Below are 20,700 nucleotides of genomic sequence, written 5' to 3'. Positions count from 1 at the left end.
CATGGTACATTGAATATTTGATTGTGACTTCCTAACGTTGCCTTGCTACTATGTGTACTTAAGTATCTGCACATATGAGCTTTCTTCCCAGTGTTTTTTTTTCAGCCTCATAAAATGAAGGAATATTCATTTCCATGTTTACCTGTCAATAGAGATCCTATTTTTATGCCTATTAGCATATGTAGGACTGTAAAGGTCTCAGTTTGTATGCTGCAGTTTCACAGCTGTATATAAGGAGAAATAAAATCATATACTGTATCTTCAAGTGAAACACACAAACATTTCACTGTTCAAGTTCTTTTAAAAGAAGTTTTCAGCATAAAAATTTGATGCTAAAGTTTGAGAGTTGTACAGTGGATAAACTAAGTAGATAGCTTTTAAAACTCAAAGAAAGACTGTAATACTATTTCCTTTCTGTATTTTTTATATGGAAATATTTTTTTTCATTGGAGAAACATATATTCAAAGAGATTTTTTTCCACACTAGAAATCCTTATGATCATTCATTCCAATAACCTACACAACAGTTCTCACTGGGAAGAAAAAAAAAAAAAAAAAGCATTTTGAATTTGTTTGTCCTGTTCATTGTGTCTTTCATCCTGAAGGTGTACGGATGCTGGATGGAGATGTGACAGACATGGTAGAAGCAAAGTCTCTGAGCCTGAATCCCCAGCACATCCACATCTACAGTGCCAGCTGGGGGCCTGATGACGACGGTAAGACTGTGGATGGACCTGCTTCTCTAGCACGTCAGGCTTTTGAGAATGGCATCAGAATGGTAGGTGGAATTCAGAGTGTATCTTCTGAATCTGTTGTCATGTGAAACTGTAAGGGTACACACACCTGGTACGTCCAAGTATACTGCATGGGGAAGAGAAAAGGATTCTGAAGGAAAGAATAAAAGCTTAATTTGTATGAATCTAAAAATACATTTTCATTGACTTGATGGCCAGTCCTTCCTGGTGTATCAACTAGCTGTGTTCATTGTCAATCAGAACACATCATCCTCAGTGTCCTTTAAACCTGCCCTGAGGTACCAATGTCATTCTGCAAGAAAAAAAATGAGACTGAAAAATGTTATTTTGCACAGCAGTGCCAAGTCATCAAATCAAAACTGCAATGAAATTTTAAAGCAAACACCTTTGACTGTTCTTCCTTCTTCTTTCTTTTCTTTTGTTGCCTAGTTTTACTTGATTTCTTAATGGAAGTTTTACAGTTTTAATAGGAAGTTGGAAGCTAAAAAAAGTCTACATTCATGTTTCTTTTAGAGTTTATCTCTGGTCTCAGAGAACTTACACTCTTTCTATAACTTCTGTATAAATTTCTCTACAAGTTTGTAGTATTACAATTTCTCAGTGATATAGCTCAAAAATCTTATGTAATACAGTGCACAAAATCCCAAAAATCTCTATATCCCTAAATATACCTATATACCCTAAATCTAAGACTGTTTCAATATTCTTTAATAAGCAACTGTCAAACAAATCACACCACAGAAGGAAGCTAGTAGTTAGAAGAACCTGTGATGTCAGAAGCCAATTTTTACTTCTTCCTTTTATCCTCCTGTCTGTTAAACAGATCAGGAAATGCCTAGTTTTCCAGTGCTCACACCTCTTTCCACTGTAGCAGACTGGATGGAAGGGAATTTAAAGCTCTGTGCTTGAAGGCCTGAGCATTATTTTGAACATAGCAGGAGACTTGCTAGTTCAATGGTGAATAACTCTACAATCAGAGAAGGGATTAATATGAAACATTTGCTTAAAGAGTCTGAAGCAATTGGACCAAGGTGAAACTGGAACATAATTAATGGAACGTGGTAACACTATGCAGCAAGATTGGAAAGTGCAGCTATTATTTAAATGGGCAAGTTTTACCAGATATGTCAGGATGATTTTAGCAAACTATAGCTAACATGCAGCCTAGAAAATTTGTGCCATGTGTAAGAGACAGTGTCTACCACTGAGAGATCATATTAATTCAAGATATACCATCAAAAATAGCCATAACAGGAAATAGGCAATGGGTGCATAGGGGAAACAGGCAAATTCACAGGGGCATCCAGTCACAATGACAGTCTGTATGCATAGTTCAGTGTTTCAGGTGATTTACAATATACTTGACTAATGCAACATAAAATTGACACCCATTGTCACCATAAACATTGCCTAACCACTCAAACCTCAAACAAGCTGTGAATTCTTCAGTTCTAATCACAGCGACATCACTGGCTCATTTTGTTTTCCTTTACAAAGTTGCATAAATTATTTACTCTCACACTTTCCCTCTCCTGCCCCAATATGTAGGTAACAACATATGCTGAACTACCTTGCAGCTAAATTATGAAGAACAATTACTTAAGTAGTAAACTAACAACAACTACAGTGTGCTTCCCATGGTATATGATATTAAAAATACCTCTCATTAAGGTCAACACCACAAATGCTCTAAAATAACCATGCAACAACATACCACATACCACTGCCTTCCTTTCACTAGGTCATCTGAAGACTTTTCAGTGTGGAGCTGCAAATTTGTGCTTTTTCTTTTTGTACAATATTTAATGTCTGAAAATAGAGTCTGTCCCCGGAGAGAGTCCGTCCCCGGAGAGTCTGTCCCCGGAGAGCTCTGCTGTAATTAGTAATCATTATCTGTTATTGAAATACTCTTAGAGCAGCACAAGTGTGTGAGAAGGCCAAATACCTCTCCATTGCTGCTTCCCATGCATCATAATTCCTCTTTTCAGTTGGAATAACAACTCACTGTCACCCCACTGAAGCTTACTACTGTTTTTGACAATGAGCATGAAAAGAAAAACAATAAGGTGATGAAGCAAGATTAAAGGAACTGCAGGATGTAGGGGCAAACATTGTTCAATTGTTGAAGCACACTCAAAAAATAATAATTATGTCCAAACATATATATATGTTAGTTTAAATTTCATATTCCATGGAAAGTTTAGCCCAAATTTCTGTACCCACAGAACTTAGCCATTTCCTTATTAGAATTTTAAACTTGATAAATCCAGTATAAATAAGAAATGTGGATTAATCTTCCTAAAGTGTGGATCTTGCCTACAAGCATCCTTGTTCCATTGTAATTATTGCAGCTGTAATTTGAGAGAATACCAGTATATAGTGGAAACATAGGATTTCATTTTACAGTGGTAATCGTGTTTTTGTTTGTTTGTTTGTGATATTTTTAAAAGAAATAGTAGAAGTCATATTTGATGTGAGTCAAATTGTTACTATTTTTGTGGTGGTTTCCCTTCTGTTTCATTTTATCAACTTTTTGTTCTGCACAAGGTTGCCCATTCAGAGTTGAATAATATCATAGAATCACAGAATGGCTTGGGTTGGAAGGAACCTTGAAGATCATCTAATTACAATCCCCCTTGCATGGGCAGGGGCACCTCCCACTGGGCTCCCAGGTTGCCCAAAGCCCCATCTAACCTGGCCTTGAATAAGTCCAATCATCCAAAGCTTCCTGGGCAACCTGTTCTAGTGCCTCACCACCTCTTAGTGAAGAATTTCTTCCTCATATCTAATCTATCTCCCCTCTTTTAGTTTAAAACTATTGCGCCTTGTCCTGTAGCTACATTCTCTGATAGAGTGCCTCCCCATCTTTCCCCCTCTTTAAATGTTGGAAGACTGCTATAAGGTCTCCATGAAGCCTCCTCTTCCAGGCTGAACAACCCCAGCTCTCTCAGCCTTTTTTCATAGGATTGGTGCTCCAGCCCTTTGATCATCTTTGTGACCCTCTTCTGGACAATCTTCAACAAGTCCATGTCCTTCTTGTGCTGGAGACCCCACAGCTGAATGCAGCACTCCAGATGTGGTCTCATGAGAGAGGGGGAGAATTATCTCCCTTGACCTGCTGGCCACTCTTCTTTTCCTGCAGCCCAATGTAATGTTGGCTTTATAGGATGCAAGCATACATTGCTGGCTCATGTTAATTTTTTCTTTCACTAACACCCACAAGTACTTCTCCTCAGGGGTGCTCTCCATCCATTCATCACCCAGCCTGTATTCATGTTTGGGATTGCCCCAACCTTGCATTTGTTTGGCATTGTTGAAATTCATGAGGTTCACATAGGCCCATCTCTCAAGCCTGTCCAGATCCCCCTGGATGGCATCTCTTCCCTTGTATGTGTCAAACACACCACACAGCTTGGCATCATCCAAAAACATAGATCTAAGTACTTCCATATATTTGGAAATCTTGTCTAGTTCTGATTATGAAAACTTTAAAATCTTTTTCAAGGAAATAAGTACTCTCTTTAAGACTTATACAAAACTCAGATATTTTAGAAAATCATACTGATATTTTTTTAAATGCTTAAGGTTAATCTCTAATTTTCATTCTTTGAAATATAATATACACTGAAAGGTTGTAGGTGTATGTTTCAATTATCACCTTCATTAATAGGCTTAATTTCCAGACCCAAAATGACTTCAGGATGAATTTGTTCTTGTTCTGTTTAGTTAAGCAGTCACAATAATTGTGCAAATAAAAATAGGCAGACAAAATTGCATATTACAATGTGGACAGATCTTGACCTTCTCTTTTAGAAATATTGATCTGGACAACAACATTATTATATCCAGTGTCTGTGATGTAAATTGAAGTAACATTGTTACAGGATAATTTGTCAAGAACTTTTATCAGATCTACACAAATATTCAAAACTGATATTTTTCATGTATTGTGCATATGTGGAGACAACTGGATATTATTTTAAAAAACAGAACAGAAATGAAAAAGATTGGGATTTTTAAAAAGAATTTGAAAAGGAAATTATGCTTAATTTGTTTAATTAGGAAAAAGAAAGGTGATGCGGGATAATAACTTTGATTAGAATATAATTAAACTAACTGATCTTTTTATTATATTAATAAAGTGAAAAAGAAATGGATGCAACAGCCACAGTTTCTTGTTGGGAGTTTCTTGATGGGAGTCTAGGATCCTTGGGGAAAAATAAATAAATAAATAAATAAATAAATAATAAGATAGTTTATCTTTAGTGCACATTATTCCAATTAACAGCTCATGCAGGGTGTTTTAGAACTATTATTATTTTTAAATCTGCTGAGCTAATATGATTACTTCTTCCAAATCTTGCACAAAATAACAAAGATAAATGACTGTACAGTTTTTCCATAGAGTTCCAGAGAGACAGCACATGCCATAAATTGAAACAGACAAATCTATTTAAAGAATGGATACTGAGTAATAACTGAATTTATGAAATGAAAACCTAAACCACAAATTAAATATGCTTTTAACATTCTGCCCAGGATCCAGGTAAAGGAAGAGGAAGCCAATTTTTAAGCCTGTCTTGAGTACCATTACTTTCTGTCATCTTCAGGGTATTTTGTTTAATTCTATTAAATTTGCATACTTGAGTTCAAAGAGAAACCTTGAAGACTTTGCAATCAAACAATTTCTATGCAAATATAAAAGCTCCCTTTATATTATGGTTCCAGTTGACAATGTTCTTTTCTTGGTAATAGTGTACTCATAAGGATAGAAAATTCTGGGAGACTTGTGTCTTAAATACTAATGCATAAGAAGTCACCTAATAATCTCAGAAACAATTCACCCATAATAATGCAGAACAGCAGAACAAAGGTCAATATGTCCAAAGGTAACATATTCAATAAAAGATTAGGTATGTGATGTCACATCTCCCCCTGTGTTCAAGAACAAACATGCTTAGCATGACTAAACATGATTGTGGCCAAGTCATATGATAAGACTTTGCTGGGTCTGAGACAAAAGGGAGAACACAAAACCCCATCCTTGATTCAGATAAATAAAACCAAATTACTTTTAAATTTTAAGGTATCTGCCTGTATCGCACAGGCTTTAAGCCCAGTGTTATAACCACTTTAGAGATTTATATTCTCTGATTCATGGCTCCAGGATACAGCATTGTAACTAGTTAATTTTTTGTTCCTACAAATAAGCCTATTCTAGGATCAGTTTCAACATCATTTGGGGAGTAATGCATTTCAGATATTCTGACTTGTTTTTTCACTGTTGTTTGACAAGGACCTAATAGTTAACTTTCTGGAGAATGTGATCCCTGATTATGTTTTATGGAGCAGAGTTTCAAAGAGCTACTTATCTCACCTCTCCCAGCATCCCACCAACTGCATGCTTAGCATTATTTGTTGTGAGGTATGCATAAGGTAGTCAAAATCAGTGACAGGTCATCCTTAATAAAAACTAAGAGGGCAGATAGGCAGTGAAATCTACATGGGAATTGTTGGCTTTCTGCCTGCATCAGCACAGGAGACTTCATTTTATTGCCATGACACCATTCTGTTTAGCAAGCTGGACACAAGCCAAAATGTTTGACGGACATTAATGATCAGATGCTGTGTGGCTGAACTTCTTGTGAGAACTTGGCTGGGTGCCTTCCCTCCCATCATCACTGCCCCTTCTCATCTCTCTCGCTTCACCAACTTTGGCTGCAGAGTGTGTTCAAAGTGTTTGCTGGGAGTGGAAGGCTCACTTACAATCACTAAACAAGCCTCCTACTCTGATGGAAGAGAGAGAAAGGGAAGAGAAGCAAAAAGAACAGAAGGGAAGGCAAAGGAGAAAAAAAAATAATTGAAATTCACATTTTTATTATTATTGCTGCTATTAATAAATGTCTCTACTCCAAAAATGGAAGAGATTGTTCAAAATTTTCAAGAGTTCAGGGCCACGTTTGTTGCCTGTGTTTTGCCGTGGATAGATTTCTCTTACATTTATTTAAAAAAGCTATTGGCTTCTCCTGTCATCACATCTCTGCATCATTTTGAGTAGGATGTGTTGCCTATGAAAAGAGGAGTTACTCTGTTCTGCTTTGCTAGAACATTACACTGTAAAAATCAAAGACAAATCCCTGCAAGGAAACTTCAAAAAACAATAATTCTCAAAATAACTTACAAAATAGCTATCATTTTATACACTGAAATATGATTCATAGAAGTTAATGCCATATTTTTTTAAACTGTGTGTTGTATTTGTTCACCCTTTACATCAGTAGTCTATGACCAAATGAACACATAGCTATTTGTATGTTAAACTCGGATTATACATAGATAACATCTGCATGCACAAGAGTTCCTGCACAGCTCTAATTAGTTGCTCAAAACCTACTCACTGAAGACTCACTGTCAGAATTAGTGTTGTGCTTGGGTTAAGGATGCAAAAGATAAGACTTCCAGTATGCTCATGTAACTTCATGTTATGTCCTGGCATTGGCCTGTTACATGTATTGCATATATGCTGTGTATGCCTGTTGTATCTATTATTCAGGATATAATATTGTATTTACTTCAACAGAACAAGTTAAAGTTTGGGTATCTTTGTAGTACAGGGGGAGATTGACTGTGTACCAAAACCAGAGAAATGGTATTGAGTTTTACTATTGTAATTCTGCCTTCTGATAACATGACGCTGTACTGTTGGCTTGCAACACTTATATTTCTGAAATAAGAAAAGACAATTATCAGTCCTCAACTGGCCAGCAACATGCCCAGATGGCAAAGAAGGCCGACAGTATCCTGGCTTGTATCAGGAACAGTGTAGCCAGCAGGACCAGGGAAGTGATCACCCCCCTGTTCTCAGCTCTGGTGAGGCCACACCTCAAGTACTGTGTTCAGCTTTGGGCCCCTCACTGCAAGAAGGACATCGAGGCCCTGGAGCTTGCCCAGAGAAGGGCAGCGAAGCTGGTGAAGGGCCTGGAGCACAAGTCCTGTGAGGAGTGGCTGAGGAAACTGGGGTTTAGTCTGGAGAAGAGGAGGCTCAGGGGAGACCTTAGTGCTCTCTGCAACTACCTGAAGGGAAGGTGTGGGGAGCTGAGAGTCTGCCTCTTCTCATATGTAACTAGTGATAGGACAAGAGGGAATGGTCTCAAGTTGCTCCAGGGGGGGGTCGGGTTAGAAATTACACAGAATCACACAGAATGTTCTAGGTTGGAAGAGACCTCAAGGTCATCGAGTCCAACCTCTGACCTAACGCTAACAGCCCTCCACTAAACCATATCCCTAAGCTCTACATCTAAACGTCTTTTGAAGACTTCCAGGGATGATGACTCCACCACTTCCCTGGGCAGCCTGTTCCAGTGCCTCACAACCCTTTCAGTGAAGAAGTTCTTCCTAACATCTAACCTAAAACTCCCCTGTCTCAACTTAAGCCCATTCCCCCTCGTCCTGTCACCAGGCACGTGGGAGAACAGGCCAACCCCCACCTCGCTACAGCCTCCCTTGAGGTACCTAAAAAGAGCGATAAGGTCACCCCTGAGCCTCCTCTTCTCCAGGCTGAACAAGCCCAGCTCCCTCAGCCGCTCCTCGTAGGACTTGTTTTCCAGGCCCCTCACCAGCTTCGTCGCCCTTCTCTGCAGCCGCTCAAGCACCTCGATGTCCTTCTTGTAGCGAGGGGCCCAAAACTGAACACAGTACTCGAGGTGCGGCCTCACCAGAGCTGAGTACAGGGGGACGATCACCTCCCTAGCCCTGCTGGTCACACTGTTCCTGATACAAGCCAGGATGCCGTTGGCCTTCTTGGCCACCTCAGCACACTGCTGGCTCATATTCAGCCGACTATCCACCATCACTCCCAGGTCCTTCTCTGCCTGGCAGCTCTCCAACTATTCCTCTCCCAGCCTGTAGCTCTGCTTGGGGTTATTGCGCCCCAGGTGCAGGACCCGGCACTTGGCCTTGTTGAACTTCATGCAGTTGACCTCAGCCCATCGGTGCAGCCTATCCAGATCCTCCTGCAGAGCTTTCCTACCCTCAAGCAGATCGACACACGCACCTAACTTGGTGTCATCTGCGAACTTACTGAGGGTGCACTCGATGCCCTCGTCCAGATCATCGATGAAGATATTAAAGAGGACATTAAGAGACATTTCTTCTCAGAAAGATTAGTCAGGCATTGGCACGAGTTGCCCAGTGAGGTGGTGTCACCATCCGTGGGGGTATTTGAGGAAAAGTTAGATGTGGTGCTTAGGGACATGGTTTAGTGGGTGACAGTGGTGGTAGGGCAATGGTTGGACCAATGATCTTGGAGGTCTTTTCCAACCTTATTGATTCTATGACTCTATTAAACCTGTTACGTCCACTGCTTTGGAAGTCACTACATACCTTCATTATTAAAATAAGTAACTTATTGATCATCTAAATTTGTTATTTTCCTTTCCACTGTAAATTGCCTTTTCTGCTACATTTATGGTTCACCTTATGGTGTTAAAAATCTCCACCTGTAAGTAATTACAGATATTAGCCAAGTGATCTCTTGAATAAACTAAGTTGGAACATAAATCAGGAAATGGACATGTAGGTCATCTAGTACAGTTCACAGACATCATGTCCTGTAAATACATTCAGCAATTTCTATTTTAGAATGAATTAGAAAAAAATTCCCCCTCTATTTCTGCTGGGTAACTGTTTCACAGCCATCACTAATGTATTTGTTAGAGATTGTCTTCTAAATTTTAGCGAGATTTTCTCACATGCAGTATTTGTCCATTTGTTGCTGTGTCAAAATTGTTCTTCAGCTTAAATAGTTTTTCCCCTATCTTTTTAGCATTTGACATATTTATAGAACACAATCACATCCTCTCTCAGACTTCACTTTGCTGTGCTAAACAAGCCACTCTAACTTCTTAACATTTAAGCTGTCCGTCTCCTTGCTGTCCATAATGGTGATTCCCTCCACGTCTTTCAACCTGAATTCTGTTCTTGAATGCGGGTAGTAGTAATTAGTAGATTCATTACCATTCTTTTTTTTTTTTTTTAATTTCAAAATCACCAAATAACTTTGTTTCATTCTTAAAACACTCTGCTCATAACTTCCTCAACCCTGTGGATTCTGATTCCCCAGCACAGCCCACATCTCCAGTGCAGACATTTCCACTTCCAGCTTGCTGTAATATTAACTTTTATTTTGTTTCATTACTGATTCTTCAGAGTTCTATACATGCTTTGTAGAAACCGGATAGACTGATTCTAATTCATTTCTCTGCATAAAATAAGTTATCTGAAAATATCTTAAAAGGTTTATCTTGATTTCTAAATTCAGTGTGTGCTGCATTCCATTGACTTTGATGCCTATTACTCCGTCCTTCAAAATCTGTTCTAAAGCCTTGAACAATAATGTTTTATATATTAATTTTCCTTCTGTTAGTCAGAATTTCCAAACCACTGTTCATTCCTGTAGTTCTTTTCTGAAGCACTTTCTGTTTCCCAGCATTATTTTTTCAAATGTGGATACCAGAATGGGGCACAGAATTTGCAGCTTTCTCTATGCAGCGATAATACTGTTTCCCTGCTCCCTGCACATATTCATACTCATTCTACTTAGAGATCCAAAAATCAGACTAAATTTTAGGGAAGCCAGCTGGTTATCTGCCATGACCCTAAACTGCCTTTAAGAGTCACCGTTTTCCAGGAGTTTGTCCACCATCATGTATTTGTTACCTACAGGCTTCATTTCCTTGCATGCAGCTAATAGATTTATATCAGGATGCCTTAATGTTTTTCCAAGTGTGGTTTATCCTTGATGTGATTTAGTCTTTTCCAAACTGAGAGTGCCCAGCAAAAATCAGGTTAGGTAACAACCTCAGCACATCGTTAAGCTAATAATTCTTTGGCCTACCTAGTTTGCACCCAGTTAGCAACTTTAAGCAGTCAGTAAAAGTAGAATTAGGGATATTACCTTCCAGGAAATGAAGTAGAGCTTGGGCTTTACTTCAGTGATACCTGAATGAATTATGATACTATGCATCTTATTTTCTTTTGGAAATATATAATCAAAACTAATCTTAAAATTCATCTCCTTTGCTTTATGGGGAAAGAGATTTTTTTCACAGAAAGTTAACATGTAGTAAAAAAATATATGCAGAAAAAGAAATAATGTACCAGAAATGTTCTTACATTACATTAACTGGAATATACAAATCCTAAAGGGCAGGAAACTTTGGAATGAGAGTTACAGGAAAATATACCTCAAAATGTCCAGTTTCCTTACAATGTCACAAAGTGTACTGGAAACCAAAACTGTTTAGTTACCTCATCCATTCTCACACATATATGGAAACTGTTATAACAAGCCAGAATAGCATTACTGTTTTTGGACTAGTTGTGAAAAGTGGCCTCTGATTTTGGGTGCCCAACCTGAAACAGGTGATATAGTTGAACATGAAAAACCACACCATTCATGATGTGGAATAAATCTTAGTTTGGATTGCCAATAGTCAAAAGCAGCTTTGGCAAAATGGGTCTCTTTCCATACACTTGAAGTATATGCATTTCAAAGAGAGACTTTTTGAAATATGAATGGAGTTGCTTATCCCCTTTCTTCACATGCTTCTAAGGACTTGAGCAACAACAGTGTCTACACAATTCTGTGTGTTATGTGGGAAGAAGTTCAGTAATTATCTTGAAAACCTGAAGCCTTCTGTAAGGAAGAGTTTAACGAGTGAAACAAGTCATATGGTTCTAGTAGACATAGCTTCCTCTCCAGTGTTTAATCACATGATAGTACAAAAGTAACTGCAACTGCCTAAACCTCTCCACAGAATGGGTGTTTGCATGTGAAATACATCCCTTACCTAGTCCTAACGCAGCTTTCTTTCTTACACAGTACCCATTTTCTTTGGTCATCTATTATTTACTAGAGATGCCTTGTGTTACAAAAAGTTTGGAAAACCTATCTCTTATCTTATTTACAATACACAATCTACTTTATCCCAGTAACAATATCATCAACAGAAGTAATGATAATAAGGAGAGAGAGTCTAAACCAGAAGTGCAATTCACGCAGCCCTTTAGCTGGCACTATTTTGTTTAGGAAAATGGGAAATTCATTCCAGCATTCCACAGGTTCAGATTTCAGGTTTCAGCCAACACTTCTTTTGGTTGCACTTTAAGCACTAATTACAGCTCTGTAGGGAATAACTTGGAGCTGTTTAAGCTGTTGTTCTAGTGAACAGTAAAATAAAATATATACAACACGCAAGGACGTATGTTGCAATGTTCCATTGATATATCCCAGTAATTACTGTGTTAATGTATGGATGCTCGTGGTTATTTGATACACTGTTCTTAATGCACACATAAAGTATTTTCGCACTTCGGTATCTTATAGGAATCATATCCTATTAGCTAATAAAATACATTTTCCTTCTTTCTGTTGTGATTAATTATTTTGTCTTTTCCTCAGTAAAGAAGTTGGTTCAGAAGTGAGCAAGAAGTTTAATTGCACTAGGAACAACTTGCTTTTTCAGGAACATAATTGTCTCTTATTATTATAAGTGATAGATTTTTGCATTGTATATATATATTTTTATATGCTTGTTCTAGCACTAAAAAATTCTTTTTCGACTTTCTAGTTTTCTAGAAAAAAAAAACAACAACAAACAAACAAAAAAAACAAACAAACAAAAAAACAGGAATGATAATATGCAAGCATGGAACCTAATTTTTAAGCATTTCCCTCAAATGGGCATTTTTATTTATGTATGCCTGTTAGGCTTACTACTCGTTTTGTCATAGAGATTTTAGGCATACATTTTTAATGAATTGATACCCAAACGTGACTTTTTCTGAAAATGTGGACATCTCAAGAGAATTCATGGCTTCAGAAATTTCTTCTTTTGTTTACAGCTTTTTTTCTTTTGATGTCCAAAGAGGATATTTTAATTATAAATACTCCATTGGACTATCTTATGATACGACTTCAGAGTTGCTGCCTGGGGCTCTCAGTTTGCCATTATCTCTTTTGGACAGATGCCTGCTTCAGAGTGAGAGTGCTTTGCAGTCTACAGAAGAGCCAGATAGTTTTACAGGTGGTGTGCCAGACTGTTTTTTTTCATTTTCAAATTAGAGGTTAAGTGTGCTGGTAGAAACTCAGCAGGGTCTGTGAGATGCTGCCTCTCAAAAGAAAAATTCTGCCAGTTAGTAGATTGGCAGAACTTTGCCTCTACACAGGGCAATGGCATCCAGCATTCAGGGTATGCAAAAATCATTGGAATATGAGGAACCTACAACAGGAGATGCTGCCTCTCACAGGTGCGTATCTCAGGGTACTGTCTTCCTTGGTGCTTGGCCCTGTGGTGGCTATGCTTAAAATCATGCCTGCATAGTACTTTTTCTAGGTCACCAGAGTATGGACCAGTGTTCTGGAACTTCAGATCTGAACATTTCCACTCTAAGAATTAGTTTTTAAGGAAGAGTTCGTACCATAGGCTACTTTTTCCACTTCCCACTTCAGGATCAATCTCACTTCTCACAAGTATTAATTTTTGTTATTGGAAGCATTAAGTAACATTATTAGGTAGAACAGAGGAAATTAAATGTTTAGACTCCAGGTAAGGATAGGGTGTCCTTCCTTTACTCTTTGTTTTTTATTTGCATGATTTGTTTTGTGCTCATGTGTGTGGGCTTTCTAGTATACTGCTGCCAATTTACCTCTCCCTGTCTGCAGCTGCTGTACCTCTACTTACTCCAGGTCAGTGGTTCTGTCTTCTGCATTTCCTGCTCCTTCAGATATATTTTCCTGTCACTTGTTAATCACTTCCACAGAGAAAGCAAAACTCACCAGATAGACAGGGAGGGCTATTGGGGCAATCAGTTCCTATCCTACATCACAGGCAGGAAAGCATCAGGATTTGAAGCTGGATTAAGGCAGCTTGACTTGTAAAGCAGAGAATGAATGGCCAGTATAAACTTTGTAAAACAGTGTGAATAAATCTTGCTCTACTGGCTCAAACTACAGCTGGTAGATGGAAACTGTTTTTATTAGATGGAAGTGTGCTGGAAGCAACTTGCAAGTATGTGGTCTGCTAGTTGTCCTTAGCTTAATGTGTGAAGACCTCTACCTTATAATGGTACCTGCCAGTACCAGTAAGACATTCACTCTGAGATGTGTTTTATAGGTATACACACACACATACACAAATGCATACACTTGGAGCGTTGAATGTTCTTTTAATAGTGTTAGGAAATTCTGCAGATGTCATTATGAAAATGTTCATACTGGCTCTGGTTCTTGGCAGACTAACTCTTCCATGCTGTTGAACTGGAAAAAAAAAAAAAAAAAAAAAAGAGAGAAAGAAAAGGAGCATTCGTATCACATACCCCACTTGCAACTTGCTGACCAAGGAAAACAAAGTATTGGCAGAAAAAAAGTGAATGCCCCAAGATTCTTGTGCCATGCTTTTACAGGTGCAGTTTCTGACTTGGGGCGCTTTTGTCAATGACCTGAGTCCATTTCATTCAAGGTCAGCTGTGAGTGGAGAACACTAACTTTACCCAGGAAATGTGCTAGAAAATTGGGCTGAGACAATAGGTCAGTAGCAAGTCTTAGCTGTCAGTGAAAAACTTTTTTTCATTTCAAAATGGAGTAGGTGATTTTCCTTTAACTATGTGACATTTTATGCAATTTAAGAAAGCAGATAAAAGAATAATGGTCTGGTTCACTGAAATGGAAAAATACAGGACACCTTGCAGAGTTTGTGAGAGGGAGTCAACAGGTAACACTGCAAATTGCAGAGCAGACACAACAATGTGCCTACAAGGTGAGGCAGTGCATTTTTAAAATCATGGGACAGGAATTGATCATACTTTGCTGTACACCCATTCCACCTTGGTCCATGCCTCTGCTGTAATTCAGTAACACTTTTAGTTTTGTCCAAGTTGTACCCATATGGTTTGTAAATGCACCTTTGCTTTTCAGTAATAAATGACACATGACTTCTTTGGCAGCTCAAGGCTTGACTTTTCATCTTGACACCCTTGGGCATCTGGCAGATGACAGATGATAGATTTAGACAAACAGTAAAAGCTACAGAGTGCCTTGCATGTGTGTTTATCTTAGCTTTGTAACACAGTCCAAATGTTATTTAACTTCATGTATTGAAAGGAGACCAATTGGGAAAGGCATTCGCATACAGTAGGACAGCTGATGTTGTTGCTCTAATTACTTGTTTAGTATAGTTGCTAACAAGTTTATAATTTCCTGAGCATGACTGGGTCTATTGAAATAAAGTAAGGTGTTTGGAGACAGGGAGGAGGAAACCAAATAGTAGTTTGACAATAGGCAGTAAATGTAAAACAGAACTTATTTACTTGACATATTATTTTGTTCAGGTCAAATTTATAATGCACACATAAAGCACAGGTTTGGTTTGGTTTGTTGTTGTTGTTGTTGTTTGTTTGTTTGTTTGTTTTTGTTTTTGTTTTTGTTTTTGTTTTTTTTTAAGGTTACCATTTTCTTTGCCAAATAGATTTTAAGAATGAGATTTTTAGCACGTTTTCCAGACGCAAGGTAATGCTATTTTCGGAGAAATGCCGAGTTGTTAAATGTGCTATATTGCAGTGTATTAGGGAATGGGAGTTCTTTCTTTGTATGTATTAGAAAATATTCCTTACCATTAGTCAGTGCACCTGGTTCTTACTTTGTAGTGCAATGACAGAGATGTTAATATGACAGAGATCTTAATATATTTACAGGAGGCATTAGTTTTTTAACAGATATTTTATATCAGTTTTTTACAAAAAATGAGCATGTAAAGGTAAATCTGGGTGCAAATGGCTATTATTTTTAAAGCCCAATGATTACTATTAAAATGTAAATGGGTGTTTATTATTTTTAAATACCGCATTGCAGAATTTTTAATATATGTGGGCATGTTTTCAGTAGGACTAAATTTTATGCCCAAAGAAGTATTCACATATCTTTCTCTGCAGCTCATTTTTTCATTATTAGAACAGCAGCATAAGTATACATCTAAAGAAGTGTAGACACATTCTATGTGCAGAGAAACTAATAGTTCAAGGGCTGTGTCTGCAAAACTTACGCAAAGTACAGTCCTAACCTGCTGTGAAATGGTTTTCATTGTGAGTGGGACAAATCGTGTTATGCTGCTGCTTGCAGACTTTTCAGCCTGATGATGGGAAAAAGAAAAAAATAATAAAAATAAACATAAATAATAAAAATAAACATAAATAATAAAAATTAATAATAATAATAATAATAATAATAATAATAATAATAATAAAGACAGGTGGACTGTTAATGATAGTTGTTTTGTTTGTTTGATTGTTTTCTTATGCTTTAATCTTCTATGCATACTTTTTATATATATATATACATATATATATATACACATATATAAATGTCAGAGACAGACTTAGACAAAAAAGCCAAATATTTAGTTTCCATTTTTCTCCTCCTTGGATCTTTGGTTACACTACCCTGAACTCTCATTTTTTCTTTTTAGGTTGTGTTGGTGGGTTACTCTGAATTTCCAATTGGGTATCAATTTAGCCAAAAATACTAATATTTTGCTGTACATAGTACTTTGCTTTCAGGAAACACATATGAAAAAGATGAATCTAAAATTCTTCAGGAACACTTTTGAAAATTCATCAAAAGGTTTTGATAAAGTATTTTGTCTAGTTATGGAGATAGAAGTTCATTTGTGTGATATGCTTTGCAGTGTCATTTCTACCTACCTATCCATGTATTATATTGTTGCCGTGTATGTATGTAGGAGAGATAATTTGTTTTGTAAAAGCAGTGTAGCACTAGACAGAAATCTGTAAATTACCCTGAAGCAAATGTCAGGATTGACAGACAAGTCAAAGATAACCATTTGGGAGACAGAAGAAGAAAGCAAATAATAATGTACTTCTGGAAAGCATTACATAATAGCAAAAGATGATGGGATCAAACCGAAACAAAACCAGTAAAAATCAAGCAGGAATAAATTGCAAAGTAGAGAAGCATCATATCTTTAGCATAAACCTCCATCCCATTCCCTTCAGACATGCAGAGTGTCCTAATTTCTGGCTTCCTGACATGCTGGGATAGTAAATCAGTGAATATGCATGAAATAATCTTTCTGTTTATCCTTTCTCACATCTATCTCATCAAGTGTTTTCAATGGAGTATGAAGTAAAGATATACAAAGAGAGGTGACCATAAAGTAGAATGAAAGAGAAACGGTATGCAAACCTGTTCCAGTCCCATGAAGTTGCAAAGCACATCCCACTGACTTTGAGCAGCTCTGAATCAGACACTGTTGGCTGAGAAGAGCAGAACAAGAACCCCAGAACAAAACCAAAAGGGGTTTTCACTTGACAAATGTTCATAATGTGCTGAAGGAGCTGTAGGACAGGGATAGATTTTCACTTCAGAAAACTTGTCTCTAAAACAAAAAGAAATGTTACTATTTTGCATCTTTTTTATATGCGTAGTAGCTAAAATCAACTAAAGGAAGAGAAAGAAGTTGAAATATTTGTACTTCTTAGCTGGTCAGACTAATCTTGTCTGGAGAATGTGGATTTCGTAACACATTTAACTTGGCATACTGGAATTTTTTTCTTCGCTTAAGATGTTTTCTTATTTAGTGAGAAGTTTCATGGCAGAGACATAACCTTAGGTAAACATTAGCAAGGAGTATTTTATATTTAACTTATATTGCTGGAGAAAAGAGTCTCTTCAGGTACTATGCTTTTATTAAACTCACAAAATGAAATGCATAAATGTTTGAGAACTGAAGCTTTGATTGTGAACTGTGAGGGATTTTTTCTTACATTGATTTACATTCTCAGCATAAAATGCCAAAATGAAACCTCTCTGTACATCTGGAGTAAATGAATCTTTGAATTGCTAATTGTTTAAGGTTGACCTAGTAGATGTCCAACAGCTGTCTTTATGTTATTTGTGGTACACAACTGCACTCTGTTTAGAAAAACAAACACTCCCCACATGGCCAAGCAATTAATTCATGCACACAAAAAAATGTTGTACACCATATAACACTAATTTATCACACACAGGGAGAGCAGGAGAGGCAGCTACCTCTTACAGAACCCAGGTAGACATTACATGATGACTTGCAAACTAATGAGGTACAAATGAGACTGTTAGTTTAATTGTAACTTAGAGGGATGTTCCATTGCTTTGAGAGAATGTCATGTAAGAAAAGGTGATACAATTTAGCTTAATCAAAGACAAGTTTAAACCTTTGGTAAACATTTCTATATGAACACTATATATTATCTGCTGATAATTAATGCAGATCAGAAAGATGCATGGATTTGAATTTAATTCACCAGCATGAGTTTGCCTAGAGAACTAGTGCATGACCCATCCCTGGAGGTGTTCAAGACCAAGTTGGACAAAGGTGGCAACCTGTTCTAGAGGGTGGCCACCCTGCCCATGGCAGAGGGGTTGGAACAAGATGATCTTTAAGGTCCCTTCTAACCTAACCTAACCTAACCTAACCTAACCTAACCTAACCTAACCTACATTCTATGATTCCATGATTCTATGAAAAGTGCAAATATAAATCAGGAAAAGCCAATTCCCATGACTGTGTATCAGTAATTCTCAGTTCCCATGTATCAACAACAGAGATTACTGACCTTTTTCACTTTTCACATCAATGCAAGAGTACTAGCACCACCAAAAATATGCATTTATTTAAACACTACATACCTTTGGCATATTAAGAAAATGTCAAAAGGTTACCTAATTCTAAGTTCTCATTTCAAATTACAAATATGCCTAAGCAATTTGTCCAGCTATTCATATGTTTAAAATGTCTTGCTGAATTAATGCATTAGTGCTTAACTGTATGGATTTAAAAGTATCTTCTTTTTGTCCGTTTTTCTTCATCTATTGTGTTGTGTACTTAGTATTTATAATGACCTAGGTGGGTTGGACTAGATGACCTGAAGTTCCTTCCCACCTCAGATGTTCTGTGATTCTGTGATTTATAGTGAAACCTATATAATTTCACCTTCTGTGAAACCATGACACCATGATTCACAGTATATAATGCTACCCAAACTATATTTAGTGTTACCAGGCAATTCAAGAAGAAACAGCTGACAGAACCCTAATAAACAAAAGGTGCCATGCATTACAAAAGGTTTTATTTTCAAGTATAATACTTCTTCTCCTGTTTCAACTCAATATGATGTTTTAATGCCTGGTCTGTCTTAAGCACCTCTTTCTTAGTAAGGCTGAGCAGTACAGGTGCTGAGCAGCAGACACTGTATAAAAGTTATTTCTAAAGTTGTGTTCATCACACACATTTTCTGATTTTTTTTGGGGGGGTGGATGTCTCATTCTGAACTCTACTAAATCCTGCTTTTATTTCAGATTCTTCTCAGTGAGATAGTTTGTTTTATTGTTTTTCTCTCTTCAGATGTCTCTTAGGGACAAATACCTACTTGTTATGCAAGTGATGAGAGGAAAAAAGAGTTATGAATCAAATCTTCTGTGCTCTTTCCAAACAGGGACGAAGAGGATTAGGTTCAGTTTTTGTCTGGGCATCTGGTAATGGTGGAAGGAGTCGAGACCACTGCTCCTGTGATGGCTACACCAATAGCATCTACACTATCTCCATAAGCAGCACAGCTGAAAGTGGGAAGAAGCCGTGGTACCTAGAAGAATGTGCATCCACACTAGCTACAACATACAGCAGCGGAGAATCCTACGACAGGAAAATAGTATGTCTTTCAGTTTGGGGTTTGTGGTCTGCCACTTTGTGGGGATGGGGAGAGACAGATAATTTATTCTAATTAATGGGTTGCTTTTGGAAACAAGCATATGAGCACAAGTTGATTTTGCCCCAGTTTTTTTACTTGATTGATGGCACCACACTCCTTCAAGTTTCAAATCTGGTCATTTGAAGACAACGTGGGTACCCTTGCATTGCGCAGCCATTGTGCAGCAGTGCGGGTGTATCTGGTTCATAGTACATTTTTCCACTCACTAGTTGCTGCCAGCTCTGAGTGATGCTTTCAAAGATTCTGTTGCCATTGCCACCAAAATAATTTGTTTCATTACCTGTATCCTGCCTAACATCGTCAGGCCTAAGAACATGTCCTCTTTTCTTTGGTTTTAAATCTAGTTACCATAGTTTTCATATTTTACATACATGGCATTAGCAGTTTTTCCACATGCCTCTATTTTCTCATATTTGTTTGAATCCAGTATCATTTGTCTTCTACATTCATTTGCACTCATTTATTAGAATCAGAGAGTCACAAAGTATCCCAAGTTGGAAGGAACCCACAAACATTATCAAGTCAAACTCCTAGACTCAACACAGAACTGAACAAAAATCAAAACATATGTGTGAGTGCATTGTCCAAACACTTCTTGAACTGTGGTGGTCTCAGTGATGTGAACCACTTCCATGGGGAGCCTGTCCCAGTTCCATGCCATTCCCTCAGGTCCTGTCGCTGTCCCCAGGGAGCAGAGCTCAGTGCCTGCCTCTCTGCTCCCCTCGTGAGGGAGCTGCAGGCCACCATGAGGCCTTCCCTCATCCTGTTCTGCTCTGGGCTGAACAAACAAACAGACCTTGGACACTCCTCATATGTCTTCTCCTCTAGACCTTTCACCATCTTTGTAGCCCGTCTTTGGACACTCTCAAATAGTTTTATGTCCTTCATATATCATGGCACCCAAAGCTGTACACAAATTGTTCATATTACTGCCAGTTCCTAGTTTCTGGTATATTGTGAGCAAGATTAAGCTCAGTGCTCTTCTTTCCCATATTGCTCCTCATCTCCTTCCTAAACAGTCTGTGCATCCATTTTCAATTATGTTCTCATCTTGGCTGGAAACTCACCAATTGTTTTAATTCTGTTTGATAAAGTATCGATACCATTAGTGTTTTTACAC

The 20,700-nt window shown here is 37.7% G+C and overlaps 1 protein-coding gene across 2 annotated transcripts in view; it reads left to right on the top strand.

The window, feature by feature from the left end:
• The window catches only part of PCSK5 (proprotein convertase subtilisin/kexin type 5), a 253,825-nt gene that overhangs the window by 109,616 nt on the left and 123,509 nt on the right, over positions 1-20,700 (top strand). For both annotated transcript variants that reach the window (XM_082784364.1, XM_082784365.1), the window contains exons 7-8: positions 606-778; positions 19,308-19,520. In XM_082784364.1, coding sequence (XP_082640490.1) covers positions 606-778; positions 19,308-19,520 — 386 coding nt within the window. The remainder of the gene's footprint in view (positions 1-605; positions 779-19,307; positions 19,521-20,700) is intronic.

This window comes from Aythya marila, assembly GCF_965140915.1.
Source record: "Aythya marila genome assembly, chromosome: Z".
Taxonomy (NCBI): domain Eukaryota; kingdom Metazoa; phylum Chordata; class Aves; order Anseriformes; family Anatidae; genus Aythya; species Aythya marila.
Note: the sequence above shows the minus strand (reverse complement) of the source record. Positions and strands in the feature narration are given on the sequence as shown.